Source organism: Microcaecilia unicolor, chromosome 8, assembly GCF_901765095.1.
Source record: "Microcaecilia unicolor chromosome 8, aMicUni1.1, whole genome shotgun sequence".
Classification (NCBI taxonomy): Eukaryota; Metazoa; Chordata; class Amphibia; order Gymnophiona; family Siphonopidae; genus Microcaecilia; species Microcaecilia unicolor.
The window spans coordinates 241,105,867-241,121,944 of record NC_044038.1 but is presented as its reverse complement, the minus strand read 5'-3'; the positions used below and the strand labels follow the sequence as shown (position 1 = coordinate 241,121,944).

General features: G+C 41.9%; 1 protein-coding gene across 1 annotated transcript in view; it reads right to left on the bottom strand.

The window, feature by feature from the left end:
* Positions 1-16,078, bottom strand: part of ACSS2 (acyl-CoA synthetase short chain family member 2) — a 107,719-nt gene that overhangs the window by 74,490 nt on the left and 17,151 nt on the right. The window contains 2 exon segments of the mRNA XM_030212463.1: positions 2,953-3,056; positions 5,213-5,304. Coding sequence (XP_030068323.1) covers positions 2,953-3,056; positions 5,213-5,304 — 196 coding nt within the window.

Sequence of the window (16,078 nt, the reverse complement as noted above, 5' to 3'; positions counted from 1 at the left end):
GAGTTGGCAGTGGTGGAGAAGGGTACTGAGAGGAGGGATTTATCCTGTGAACGGAGGTTACGGGCGGGAACGTAAGGGGAGATGAGGGTAGAAAGGTAGTGAGGGGCAGCAGACTGAGTGCATTTGTAGGTAAGAAGGAGAAGCTTGAATTGAATGCGGTATCTGATCAGAAGCCAGTGAAGTGACCTGAGGAGAGGGGTGATATGAGTAACACCAATTGTATCTTTTACCTTGGAATGGCGTTGCCATAACAGGTCTTTGTAAGCCACATTGAGCCTGGAAATAGGTGGGAAAATGTGGGATACAAGTGCAATAAATAAAATAAATCTTCCTGGCCCTTTTTAGAAAAAAAAAAAAAAGTCCAATTGAAAAAACTAACAAAATCAAGCCATCAGGATGTAGAAGGAGCCAGCATCCTTAGTAGACTGGCCACACAGACATCCCAGGACAGCAATAGGACACCCTAGGGGACACTGTAGTGGACTTCAAATAAATGCTCCCAGGTACACATCTCACCATTGCTCCTTTATCTTCTCTGCTGAGCCCCCTAAAACCCGCTACCCCCAACTGTACACCACAACAGTAACCCTTATGAGTGAAGAGGGCATCTATGTGTGGGTACAGTGAGTTTCTGGTGAGTTTTGGAGGGCTCACAGCTTCCACCACAGGTAGGGGGAGGTATGGGCCTGAGTCCACCTCTCCACTAGACTACTCCAGGGATCTAAGTATAACACCTGAGGCTGTCCTAGAGGCTGGAAAGTAATGTTTTTTTTAGGGGGGGATGGGAGGAGATTAGTGTCCACTGGGGGAGTAAGAGGTCATCTGGTCATTCAGGGGACTTTTTTTGGTGGCTTATTCATTAACAAAACAGGTCTAGCTCAAAACAGCCAACTTATGACCTCTCTCTCGGATTCAAGATGGCCGCGCCCTTGAGACGCTAGCAGGCTACACTCTAGCTCCCTGAAGGGAAAATTATTCAAACATGCCAAAAAGACGAGGCCGTCCTGCCTCCAAAGCCCCGCAACAGCAAGTTTTTACCTCTCAAGATATTCGAACGCTTCTTCAGGCAGCGTCTACTCCAACTATTTCGGCGATTCAAATGTCGGAAGGCAGCCCGCTGAGTAGCGCCGGTGCGAGTGGAGGCCCGGAAGCTTCTCCTGGGCTTGAGCTGACGCTCAGCCCTGACTCGAGGGAACCGCCCCCGCAACCTGCAGGGTATAGCACACCAACCGAGGCGTCTCTGGACTTGCTCTCCCGAAGTGGTGTAAGTCTACAGGGCCGGGAGGAAATAGATCCGGTTGGATGTGAACTGAGGTCTCGGACACAAACACCTATTCTATCGAAGGTGGAAGAAGCTGCTAGCTTGATACTGGAGAAAACTTCGGATAAAGAGGTACTACCCACACAATTTTCTTTTGAAATTAAAAAACCAGCGGAAGTAACGCTAGATTCGCTGTGGACCTTGATAGTTGGCCTAGGAAAATCTCTTGTCCCGCAAGTAAATAAATTGAATCAGGATTTTTTGGCCCTTGACCAAAAAACTAAAATTCTGGATACTAAAGTTGAAAAATTAGAGCAAACGGATAAAGATATGATCTTGGAAGTTAAAAAACTTCAAACTCAACAAGAGACTATGGTTAAAGACTTGATTTTCCTGCGAAAAAAAACGGAATTACTGGAAAATTCAGTTAGAAGTAACAATCTTCGTTTATTAAATTTTCCAAGACAGTTGTCTAAATCCCCAACGGAAATGTTAAAGAAGTATTTAATGGAAATACTTGAAGTAAAAGAAGAGATGATTCCACCTTTCTCTCGGATATACTACCTTCCAATATTAAATCAAGAAAACCAGAAACAAGATCTTAATATTTCAGCTATACTTGAGTCTTCCGAAAATGATCCTGTCATTCCAACAACATTGATAGTGACGGTAGCATTACCACCAGATAAGGCATGGTTAATGAAAATGTATTTTAGAAATAAGGACAAAGTGTTCTTAGGCTAAAAAATTCAGATATTTCCTGATGTCTCTCGCGAGACACAAAAAAAGCGAAGACAATTTCTTTTGATGAAGCCAGCAGTGTTACAGCTGGGAGCTATTTTCTTTCTTAGATTTCCTTGTAAATGTGTGGTAAAATACCAATCTCTTAAATACGTATTTTTTGAACCAACTCAGCTAACAGCCTTTTTAGTGTCTAGACAAAATAAGGAAAATTGAAAATGTCATCTTCCCTTGGATATGGATAATTATGACACCGAATAGTGTAGCCTGTAAATTTCTCAAGTGAATGTTCCTAGAAAAGTATTCCTGTTAGAATAATTCCACTTTTCTTTTTCATTTTGAATCCCATATTGTGGACTTGAGTGGGGATTTCAATTTAAAATATTTTTTTCTTTTCCTTTTTCTGTTAATTATTTCCTAAAATTGTATATGATACAAAATGTACCACTTTTCAAACAAGTTGAATACTTGATTTTATGTACAAAATTGTTATAAAAAAAAAAAAACAGCCAACTTATAGCCCTGGATGTTTTTGTTTTGTTCCATAATGGCAGGAAAACGTCCCAAGTGTTATCCAGATCCTGCCCTTAACACGCCCTGACACACCCCCTTGTGATTTGAACGCACTTCTGGTGGACTTCACAGAAAAACATCTAAAAATTGGTTTTGAAAATCCACTTTGGGTGTTTTTATAAGGAAAATCATCCAAATGCAGATTTATGCCACTTTTGGGACATTTTTCTCTTTTGAAAATGAGGCCCATAGTAACCCATGGAACTTTGTAAGTCTTAAGTGCTTTGAAAATGAGCCTCATGGTCTCATGTAAGCGTAAATGCACAATATTAGTTTCATTCACACACACACACTCACCCACCCAGGTATACAAAGAAATGCTTGCAAACAGCTTTAGTCTCACCCCTTAAATTTATCCCTTCATCTTACTTACTTACCACAATGGAATGAATGGCTCCAATCCTTGCACAAGCAAGCATGGCCACTACCAACTCAATGATCATCGGCATATAAATAGAGACTCTGTCTCCCTTCTTAACTCCTGGTAGAAAAAATAAATAAATGAACAGCTGTATTGAGTATATTGAGAGTGCTTCCTAGGGGTGTGTGCAGCCAGAAAATGTGTGTGTCATTTCCAGGACTACTCATTTATTTACAGTCCCCCCCCCCCCGCACCCCAATTATGTCATCACAGGAGCAATGTCATAAGCAGTGTGTTTTCTTTCGCAAACAGTGCGCTCTTACAGTGTGAACAATTGACGGCACACAACGCCCCCCCCCCCCCCCCCCCCACACACACAAAATTTCACGTTTTTTTATGCTTGTTTTTATTTGCCAGCTATATGAAACGACATGGGATGTATCGTTGACATTTCCTATGTCGTTTCAAATGAACGAGCATCCTTAGTGTTTTCTTTCATAGAAAAAGACAACTTCTGGTGCCAAGGGAGAGAAGCCATATTTGTAGGCCGCTGGCAGCCATTACATCACTTTTACATGGTCCACACTGAACATAACCAGAAATCAATAATCCACTGAGTCCAGCATCCCTCTCTGACAATAGCCACTATGTCACTTGGAAGAGCCCAGTAAACCCTATTAGTAAAGCCCATTCCCTATTTCTCACACTCAAAAATATGAAGTGGAGACATCCAAGTCTCTCTCATTGAATTCTAAATGGACCCGTCCTCCAGAAATAGCTCTGTACTACCAGCCTTGACCAAATTATACAGCAACAAATTCCATAGTTATTTAATTTAAATCTGCTTTTGGTTTCAAGACCTGTCTTTTACTCCTGACATTGAGTAAATGATCTGTTACTTTATAATTAACTTGTTCTCAACCAATCATGAACCTTCTCCTCCAATGCCCTCAACCCGTTAAGCTTTTCCTCAGTTCCATCCCCTTTTTTGCCTGCTGTATTTTTATTTATGCAGTGACCAGACCACCACACAGTACTCCAGGTGTTCTCACATCACGCACTGATGCTACAGCATTATGATCATTTCTAATTTTGTTTCCTATTCCTTTTTTGTAGCAGGTCCTAACACTCCGTTTCCTTTATTGGCCACCATCGCACAGCCCTGATTACGGTAATGCGATGTTCACAAGGATTCAAATGACCTTTTTTTTGCAGAGTTGTGGAACCTCGGTGGATGCTCGAGCCAAGCATTTGCACATGTAGTTTGGGGTTTTATTCTCCCAGGAGCATCGCTTGGCACATGTCATATTAAACTTCATCTGTCACTGGGATGTCCAGTTCCTGAGTCCTGACAAGGCTCCAAACAGTTTTCTTGGTTTTTTTTTTTTAAAGAACTTTGAATAATTTTCTGTTATTTGCACATCTGATCACTTCAATTACTTAGAAGATAAGGATAGAGCTGGGCGGACTTCTATGGTCTGTATCCCAGAAATGGCAAAGAAAGACCAGGATCAAGTATGTTATACCACATTCATTGATGGTTTAACCATGAATTGATAATGTGTGACTACTGGGCAGAATGAATTGACCGTTCGGGTCCTTACCTGCCGTCAGCTACTATGCTACGTTACTGCTTCCTTTTCCAGATCATTTATGTAAATTTAATTTATATTTTTATAGCCCGCACTTTCAGCCAAAAAGGGGAACCATACACAAAAATAGATAAAAATTGCAAATTACATCACATAACAACCCTTTACCCACAACTCCCACCCAATCACAATCCCAAAGACCCATAATATTGACCAAGCAGGCCACATTTTCAATCAGCAATGAAACCATGTACAGTCTGGCAAACGTTTCATCTCTACTGGAAGGTTGTTCAACAAAATTATCACCGCACCCACTGTGACCAGTTGCTGAGGGAAGCTGAAGATACAGGGTTTGTGTTGAAACGGGTTTCAAGTGAGACTGCAAATACAGTAGACCTACCTTAGACAGAACCTTAAATACTAAGCACAAACTGAATAAAATCCTAGATTCCACTGTCTGCATCCTTCTATTTTTAAATAAGTGTAATATTTTTTTGTTTACTCTGTTTACCAATGACTTATGACTGACTTAACTGTTTCTCTAAACTTCTGTGAGGAGAATATTGTACTTAATTGTAAAATGCATTAGTCAATTCCTATTATGCTGTCTTTAGCATCTGTGGTAAATTTGAATAATAATGTGTTTTCATAAGCTCCAGTTGGTAAGAATTGTTAAACGGTTACCTTGTTCCCGGAGAACATTGGCAAACTGGCAGACTTTATGCAATAGCTGTCTGTAGGTTATCTTCATGGAATCCCCAGGCTCATTACCTTCCCTGAAAGAAATAAACTTCATTAAAAACAAAATCTCAAAATTACAAAAAGACCGGCCATTTCGCAACGAACACTTTCATCTAGGAGTTGTGTCCTACACGAGATCACTACACATAACACAACTCAGCGACGTAGATAATAGCAGAAAAAAAAGAGACTGATTTATTCAGCCTGCCTAATTGTTCTTGTCCAGACCTCAAGAATCTCTCGCTTATCAGTTTTAGAACACTTTGGAAGAAAGGCAAGAGAGGGGAGATATGGTAGACACATTTCAAAACTCCTGTGGTATAAATGCACAGGAAATGGGCCTCCTTCAATTGAAAGGAAGCCAACGTACTGCTCCCAGCTCCAGACTACGAATGAAGAAGCCCTTGACTAGGAACCTTGAGTTCCTCAACTGTCACAGTGTAGAAAGTGATATTGAGGCACAGGTGGACTTCAGGAGATTGTATTCTATCGTCCAGGAGCGGACTGACCATATGGGCAAATCGGGCCCGAGGGCCTACAGGCTCTCCCCCCCCCCCCCCCCCCTGACCTCCTCAGTCCACCTTGAAGGGCCCTGGTGGTCTAGTGGCCTCTTTGGGGGCAGGAAAGAACACCATTCTTTCCTGCCCGGCGTCACTGCATTTTCAAAATGGCTGCCAAGATTTCCCTGCAGCAGTGTCGTTGAGACTGCCAAGACCCACGAGACTACCACAGAAGTCTTGACAGCCATTTGGAAAACACAGTGACACCAGGCAGGAAAGAGTAGGGTTCTTTCCTGCCCCCGAAGAGGCCACTAGACCACCAGGGTTCTTCAAGGTAAGACCGGGGAGGGCACACTAGTAGGCGGAGCATTAAGTAATGTACTTTGTTTTTTTTTATGTTTGTATTTTTTTCACTTACATTTTTACATGATACATAAGGTTATTGGTTTCTTTTGTATTATAGTCCTTTGGTAGTGTATACACCGAAGAGGTGTGTGTCCTAGTTTTACTACATTACATATGTATGTCATTTTGGTATCCATGTTCTTTGGGTCTGAAGGTATAATGGCAGGATATTGCTGGATATATATATTTTATATTCACGCTTTTAAGCATTGTATGTGTTGTATTTATTTTTTTAAGCTATTTGTTATTTTGAATGCTTAAGATACATGATTCTTCTATCCTACAGTTTCTAAGTACGATATATGCTGATTTTGTTTTACATGTCATGGTTTTCATTTTTTTATTTTATTATACGTTTGCATTTGTAATTTTGATTATTATCTTCTAGCCCCTGACGCAGACCCTTGGTGGGCGAAACACGGCCTGTGTCGGGCACTGATAGGTTGAAACTCTACAATAAAAAGATTTATTTGTACCAACTACTCTGCTCTATTTGCTTCCATATTGCAGTTTGCGGATTGGCTGCCTTGTTTCTTGAAATAAACAGATGTGACTATAAAGATAACTGTTTAGGAGAAATGTTAGTACAGTGACCACCTTAGCAAGAAGCACTGGCTAATATGATATGGACATAGCTCCAAAAGCCCCAAGGATATTAACCAAGCAGACGCCAATGCAGTAAAACGAAGCTAATACAGCAGAAAACCTACAAGAGATACTGGGGAAGAGTAGGAATGGACGGAAGGAGAAGGGAAACTTTGAGGGAAAAGGGAAGGGGGATGTGTCCAAATGTCTCTAGATCGATGCGCTTCCAGCAGTGGAGACACATGACGAGGCCGTGGGATAAGCACTTCCAAATAACATGGTCTTCAGAGATTTCCTGAAAGTTAGATCTGTGATGGGTTTTATGGTCCTCGGCAAAGAATTCCAAAGCTGAATGCCTATGAAAGAGAAGGAGGTAGCATACGTGGACTTGTACTTGATGCCGTTGCATTTTGGATAATGAAGGGTTAGATATGAACGGGAGAGTCTGAATGTATTCCGAAGCGGTAGGATGATGAGATCTATCATATAGCCAGGTACTTCACCATATAGGATTTTGTGAGCTAGAGTGCAGAGTTTATAGCACTGTGTAGAGGTAACGCAATTCCTGCAGTAGGCACGGATCCATCTATCTTTTGAGACATTCCCTTGCAGGGTATTTGAATGTTACTGGTACTTCCTAGCCTTCTTCATAGCCAGCTGAACCATGGAACATTTATTTGTTACGTTTGTTTCCCACATTTTCCCACCTATTTGCAGGCTCAATGTGGCTTACATAGTACCGTAGCGGCATTCGCCGGTTCCAGTCTGAACAAATACAAAGTGTGCACAAGTACAAGGTGTGGTTGTGGTAGAATAGGGTTCATATATGGTAGATACTACTACTACTATTTAACATTTCTAAAGTGCTACCAGGGTTACGCAGCGCTGTACAATTCAAACATAGAAGGACAGTCCCTGCTCAAGGAGCTTACAATCTAAAAGACAGGTGTACAATCTAGAGACAAGTGTCCAGTCAAAGACAAGTGTAGAGTTCGACTAATAGGGCATACTATATTTCACGGAAGGTTAGGTGCCGAAAGCAGCATTGAAGAGGTGAGCTTTAAGCAGAGATTTGAAGATGGGTAGGGAGGGGGCTTGGCGTAGGGGTTGAGGAAGATTGTTCCAGGCATAGGGTGAGGCAAGGCAGAATGAGCGGAGCCTGGAGTTGGCAGTGGTGGAGAAGGGAACTGAAAGGAGGGATTTGTCTTGGGAGCGGAGGTTACGGGCAGGAACATAGGGGGAGATGAGGGTAGAGAGGTAGTGAGGAGCCGTAGACCGGGTGCATTTGTAGGTAAGGAGGAGAATCTTGAATTGAATGCGGTATCTGATCGGAAGCCAGTGAAGTGACTTGAGGAGAGGGGTGATACGAGTATATCGGTTCTGGCGGAATATAAGACGTGCGGCAGCGTTCTGGACAGATTGAAGGGGGGATAGATGGCTAAGTGGGAGGCCGGTGAGGAGCAAGTTGCAGTAGTCAAGGCGAGAGGTACACTGGGGAAACATTAGGGTAGGAAAAGGGAGAGTTGGGGTGAGTCCGTTACGTTCTTGGTAACGTCGTGGTCATATAAGAGATCTAACGTTTTTCATAACAGGTTGTACCAACATAGAAGACCCCCCCCCTATAAATGTTTACTGCTCTGGGTACTGAACTGTTACTACATCCTTGAAAGCCTCTATAAATTTAAGCAAACCAAATACATCCGACTGTGGCTCAGACTCTTACTGCAGTATAAAGAGGACCTCCTCCGGCCATCTTTTGAACAAATCTGGAGTATTAAGAGAGTGTCCTATGCCACTGGCTGCAAAATTTAGTTTTATGTAGAGCCACAAAGTTCATTGTTATTTATAAATCGTTAAGACAAGTGTTATCACACAAGCTGCAATACCAAGTACTGATTTTTTTTTTTTTTTTTTTTGGGGGGGGGGGGGGGGGGAATAAGCTGCATAGTTAAGTTTGGTCAGTTTGCTGCATTTTCAGTTTCTGTAATATAGGTCATTTGATAAACTCTTACAGTAACTGAAGAATTGATTTTCTACAAAAGAAATCATTTTAAACTATATTTAAAAAAAAATCAATAAATTTAAGAGACAATTATGGCTAAAATCAATGGAATTAAAATTAATTAGCATTATGTTTTTGACCTATGAAAGAGAAATTGGTCCATATACAGGAGCAGTCTGTGGAGATTCAGCTCCAGCCCTCTGAGGTCTTTTCCTCCTTAGCAATAAAATTAGCGATAAACACTGAAAATCTTATTACTTTGCTATTCAGATACTTTTGGAAGGAGCTCATTTATGGTAGGGCCCATTGGGGGACTTTGAGAGAGGGGACAACCAACATCATTCTTCAGTCAGCTGCTGTTTGGATCAGGTACGTTATTCCATGTAAGCTTGTGGGAAAACGGATGGTCTACCCTTGACGATTTAAAAAAGTTGAAAAAAAATCGCTGTTCTGTGACCTCTAAGTTTTATCCACTCGTGTGATGAATTACGTCCTGCTTGATTATCTTCCAAAACAAAAATTTATAGTTATGAAATCAGTTGATATACTGGATGCTATAATGGTTATTAAAGATGGCAGGAAGCCAGCACACATTTATATTCAAAGGAACAGACAAGGACAGAGTGAATAAAACCTTGCCTGCTTCTAGATTAGAAATGGATTGAAGTTTAGTTGTACAGTTTGGGGGTAATTATCTATCACAATTCAGATGCAACTAACAAAAACCAGCAACGTTCCATTCCACATAAGTCTTAATTACTACAAATGGGAACAATTTGTACACAAACTGGTCAAATATATACCCCACTGCCTTCAGTTTCCAGAGGCGGATTCCCACAGAATTTTGAACAATTATGGAAACCAAGATGGCAGACTGACCATATATGCTAGTGTCGAGATCCTGGTTACCTTGATTTCTTTTGAAGTTTGATCTTTCTTAAGGATCTATGGGTTAGAACTGGAAGGTGAACCAACATTTCATTCTAGTGAGAGGTCCAATGGACACCTTCATATGGCCAGATATGCCAGTCACTCCGGGTGAGTCACTACTGGATTCAGGGGGCAAGTTGGCTTGCCAATCCTGCCTGGAGCTGGAAATTTCACTTAACCCCAACCACACTCAGGAGGTTGTACAGTTTGGGGGTAATTATCTATCACAATTCAGATGCAACTAACAAAAACCAGCAACGTTCCATTCCACATAAGTCTTAATTACTACAAATGGGAACAATTTGTACACAAACTGGTCAAATATATACCCCACTGCCTTCAGTTTCCAGAGGCGGATTCCCACAGAATTTTGAACAATTATGGAAACCAAGATGGCAGACTGACCATATATGCTAGTGTCGAGATCCTGGTTACCTTGATTTCTTTTGAAGTTTGATCTTTCTTAAGGATCTATGGGTTAGAACTGGAAGGTGAACCAACATTTCATTCTAGTGAGAGGTCCAATGGACACCTTCATATGGCCAGATATGCCAGTCACTTCGGGTGAGTCACTACTGGATTCAGGGGGCAAGTTGGCTTGCCAATCCTGCCTGGAGCTGGAAATTTCACTTAACCCCAACCACACTCAGGAGGAAGCAACGCAGAACAGCAGCATCGGAGGCGGATGTGGTGCAGTCCCTGGCTCTACTATCGCTTCTGCCCCGGTATTGAAGGGAGAAGGTGCAGTTGGGTTTTCAGGATATCCAGAATGAATATTCATGACTTAGATTTGTATACAATTGAGGCAGTGCATGAAAATCTGTCTCAAGCATATTCATTGTGGATATCCTGAAAACCCAATGGGACTAGGTGCACCCACCCCGAGGAATGGGTTGAAATGGCTGGTTTAGAAAGTAGAGGGATGCAGGTAAGCTAGAATCAGCATTTTTTTTTTTTTTTTTTAGTATGGGTGTAAGAATAATGTCTCCTAAGCATTGAGGATATTGACCAGTTTGAAACAGAGAATTTAAAAATGAAATCAGCCAATCAATTGTCAAAGGAGGAGAAGATTTCAATAAGTAAGCAGGGCAGGTGTCCAACACATGAGAAGAGGTGGTTAGCTTTGGTAGTAGCAAATCCACCAGGGTGGAAAAAGAACAGCAATGTCCCACAGAAAGTCTCAGGAGCAAGATATGTGTGGGAACAGAACCCGGCTCTTCAAAAAACAGACCCAGGACGTCCAACATTTCAAATATGAAGTTTATTTGAGGAACATTATTGGTAGTAACATAGAGACCTCGTGTTCAGTAATAACAGGGAAGGAATCCCAGAGTCCGTCAGCAGGAAAAGCTTGAACATCATAGGAAGCTAAAACTGAATCAACAGCCTGACGAGCAGGAGGAACTAAGTCTCTGATCTTAGAGATCTCATCTGAAAAATATGAAGCTAAAGATCTTCATCAATGCCACTGCATGATTTGGGTGTAAGTTTTGGTCTTGGTGTTTAAGTTGTATTTCTTTTGAATTATGAATTGGTTCTACCCCACTATATAGTGGACCAGCAGGAGTAGTATTCTAATTTCTATTTCTTGTTAAATCTGGTTTGGTATTTACTTCTTTATCAGATCCAAGACAAAGACGACATATAACTATAAAGTGATAAATTCTGAAGCTGGATTTAGTACATTTTTACCAACTCCACAAGCCCCAGGGGGAAACAAATTTCCTCAACCCCTTACAACCCTTCTAGTCCCCTTATTAATATTCCTTAACGTGGGCATACCTTGCTTTCTTAGGACCCCCTTTTACCATTTCCTAGGGGAGCCCTTATATTTAGGAGGTGGAAAGAGCTCCTGAGCTAACCTGGCGGTGACGGGAAGTGGACAAGGCTGCTCGATTACCACCGGGTAAGCCCCTAGAGAGGAGGAGGGGAACTGCAAGCAGGACTTTGAAAAGGGAAAGGGAAGGGAACTGGGACTTGATATAGCGCCTTTCTGAGGTTTTTGCAACTACATTCAAAGCAGTTCACATATATTCAGGTACTTATTTTGTACCAGGGGCAATGGAGGGTTAAGTGACTTGCCCAGAGTCACAAGGAGCTGCAGTAGGAGTTGAACTCAGTTCCCCAGGATCAAAGTCTGCGGCACTAACCACTAGGCTACTCCTCCACTCATTCCACCAATAAGAGCCAACCTCATCAGTGATGTCACAATGGCTTGATTGCCCGATACTTGGCTCACTTCTGATATTGTGATGTCATAAGGGAAAAGGGGAAAGGGAAATGGGACTTGATATAGCGCCTTTCTGAGGTTTTTGCAACTACGTTCAAAGCGGTTTACATATATTCAGGTACTTATTTTATACCTGGGGCAATGGAGGGTTAAGTGACTTGCCCAGAGTCACAAGGAGCTGCAGTGGGAATCGAACCCAGTTCCCCAGGATCAAAGTCCGCTGCAATAGCCACTGGGCTACTCCTCCGCTAATTCCAAGGCTTTCCCCTTGAAAGTTCCATGGGACACGGTGTTGCTGGTTTTCTTTTCACTTGCACACTTCGCAGGCACAAAGCTTGCAGATTAAATTCCTAAAAAATACTTCTGGGCATTTCAAAATCATAAGATTCAGACACTTTGCTTTTTCTGGACCCACCTCAAACCATGGCCCCTGTTCTGCCTCCATTTCCCCCGCTGAGGGCCCAAGACAATTCTGAAAGGGATTTTTTCTGAAGGTAAACAATTTAAAAATGACGACTGTAATGAAAGTAACTAAGAGAATGAATGAAATTATGCTTAGCTCTTCTGCTACTGCTTCATCAGTCATGCTAGACGTTCTATTCAATTACTGCTGTCAGAAGACAGTCCGCAATTCCATTAGAAGTACTGAAGCGCAGTCTCACAAGAATGAAATTGGCAAAGTTGATGGAATGCAGGTAATAAAAACTGACAGGCAGAATACATAAAAAGATGACTGCTTTCCCTCTTAATACATGCAGCTACTTAAAAGTAAACACACATCACTTTCCACGATTCAAATCCCCCTTCCCTCACCGACATTCCTGATGACACCAGGAAAATCAGTCTCATGTTGTCTAAGGTAAACCCATTAGCTCATAAGATCTTCTGGGCAGAGACTTACTTTACCTGAATTACTAATAATGCAGTAAGACACCTTGCTATAGAAAGGTGGACTAAAAATCTGTCCCCCTAGGGTACCCTATTGTTTTCCTGGGATGTCTGGGGGAACAGTCTACTAAAAATGCTGGCTCCTCCTACATCCCAAAGGTTTGATTTTGTGCGTTTTGCACTTGGGACGTTTTTGGTTGGAAAATGGACCAAAAAACAAAACTTCCAAATCACAAAACCTAGGGGGGCACTGCAGTGGACCTCATAAAATGCAGCCAGGTACACATCTCACCATTGCTCCTGTATCTTGTCTGCTGAGCCCCCCCCCCAAAAAAAAAAAAAAAAAAAAAAAAACAGAACCCACTAAGCCCAACTGTACACCACTACCATAGCCCTTACAGGTGAAGGCATCTTTATGTGGGTACAGTGGGTTTTCTGGTGAGTTTTGGAGGGCTCACAGTTTCCTCCACAAGTGTAACAGGTAGGGAGAGGTATGGGCCTGGGTCCACCTGTCTGCAGTCACTGCACCCACCACTAGACTATTCCAGGGACCTGCATGATGTTCTAATGGATCTGAGGTTGGCATAGAGGCTGGCAAGTAATGTTTTTAATCACATTTTGGGGGGTGGGAGGGAGTTAGTGACCACTGGGGGAGTAAGGGGAAGTTTTTTTTTTTAGTCCAGAAACCTGCCCAATCCTCTTTCACATAGTGGGATCCTAGTAACCTTGACCATGTCATCCAGCATCAGGTTCCACAGCTTAATTATGCATGGCATGGGGAGGAGGGGGGGGGGGGGAAGATTTTACATGATTTGTTTTCAATCTGCTAGTAATTAGTTTCGTGGTGTGTCCTCTTGATTTTCTGTTTCTTGACAGGTTAAACAATACTACATCACAACTGCATAAATTGCAACCATTTTGGACAATACAACAGAACCTGATTTGCATATTGTCCTTATAGGAATTTTATGGGTAGGAAAGGAGCAAAAATTGGTGTCATAAAAAGAGAGAGAACAAGACGGAAGAGAAAGGAAGAAAGGGAAGACAGGAACATTTAGGGGAAGGATAGAGGAAAAGGACAGCAAATCCTTAGATGCAGATTAGATTGTAAGCACTTTGAGCAGGGACTGTCTTTCTTCTATGTTTGTGCAGCGCTGCCTATGCCTTGTAGCGCTATAGAAATGCTAAATAGTAGTAGTAGTAGTCTCTTGTAACCAGAGCTAATATTGTGATGTCATAATGCCTCAGGCCACCAATAAGAGCCAACCTCATCAGTGATGTCACAATGGCTTGATTGTCCTATACTTGGCTCACTTTTATTACATAGCTCTTTGAGCAGGGACTGTCTTTCTTCTATGTTTGTGCAGCGCTGCGTACGCCTTGTAGTGCTATAGAAGTGATAAATAGTAGGTTAGTAGTCTCTTGTAACCAGAGCTAATGTTGTGATGTCATAATGCCTCAGGCCACCAATAAGAGCCAACCTCATCAGTGATGTCACAATGGCTTGATTGTTCTATACTTGGCTCACTTTTATTACATAGCTCTTTGAGCAGGGACTGTCTTTCTTCTATGTTTGTGCAGCGCTGCGTACGCCTTGTAGCGCTATAGAAATGCTAAATAGTAGTAGTAGTAGTCTCTTGTAACCAGAGCTAATATTGTGATGTCATAATGCCTCAGGCCACCAATAAGAGCCAACCTCATCAGTGATGTCACAATGGCTTGATTGTCCTATACTTGGCTCACTTTTATTACATAGCTCTTTGAGCAGGGACTGTCTTTCTTCTATGTTTGTGCAGCGCTGCGTACGCCTTGTAGTGCTATAGAAGTGATAAATAGTAGGTTAGTAGTCTCTTGTAACCAGAGCTAATGTTGTGATGTCATAATGCCTCAGGCCACCAATAAGAGCCAACCTCATCAGTGATGTCACAATGGCTTGATTGTTCTATACTTGGCTCACTTTTATTACATAGCTCTTTGAGCAGGGACTGTCTTTCTTCTATGTTTGTGCAGCGCTGCGTACGCCTTGTAGCGCTATAGAAATGCTAAATAGTAGTAGTAGTAGTCTCTTGTAACCAGAGCTAATATTGTGATGTCATAATGCCTCAGGCCACCAATAAGAGCCAACCTCATCAGTGATGTCACAATGGCTTGATTGTCCTATACTTGGCTCACTTTTATTACATAGCTCTTTGAGCAGGGACTGTCTTTCTTCTATGTTTGTGCAGCGCTGCGTACGCCTTGTAGTGCTATAGAAGTGATAAATAGTAGGTTAGTAGTCTCTTGTAACCAGAGCTAATGTTGTGATGTCATAATGCCTCAGGCCACCAATAAGAGCCAACCTCATCAGTGATGTCACAATGGCTTGATTGTCCTATACTTGGCTCACTTTTATTACATAGCTCTTTGAGCAGGGACTGTCTTTCTTCTATGTTTGTGCAGCGCTGCGTATGCCTTGTAGCGCTATAGAAATGCTAAATAGTAGTAGTAGTAGTAGGAACTCAATAAAAAATAAGAAACTTTTCAGGCAGGAATTAACTAGGAAAAAGATGAATGGTTGATCGAACTATTAAATGCTGCATGGTACAGCAGCTTTAAAGATGCAGGGTTCATTTTTCTGAATCCTCACTTGCCACCGCTGAAAACACGACGCTGGGCTCGACGGACCTTTGCTTTGACCCAGTATGGTATTTATGCTATGCTCCTTCTGTTCATAAGATCTAACCTTGTCAGCCCAGGTTCATTCATTCTGAAAAACAGCTAAAACCAGCAACATCAAAAATCACGTAATCCCTCCCACATTAAATGGTGTTCCAGGAAGAAATCTTCCTACATGTTACCAGACTAACCAGTATTCCTTGTCAGGTAAACTTTGTTTTGTAAAAGGCTGGCAAAACACAGGGTCCTCCCAGCAAGTGTCAGGTTTTGTGTTTAATAAACAGTACCATATTTTGTCTACACAACCCTCTTCTAGCAAGTTAATATTTACAGGAACCACAAAAGCATTCTCTTCGCACACTGCTCCCCATTTCATTTCCTTTTATCTGTCTCTCAAACACTGAAATGCAACACACAGCAAATGCATACAGAAAATAAAGAGGGGGAAAAAAAACAAGGGGTATTTTTGGATAACTAGCGGACTACCAAAACCACTTGCTAGTCTATCAAGCCTAACGTCTTTTTGGACTTACTCGGCAGATGGAAATGGGACAATCTATGCCCTGTTTAATTATTAGCCAGGTAGACAATGAACCAGTCCAAACTTTTAAGAC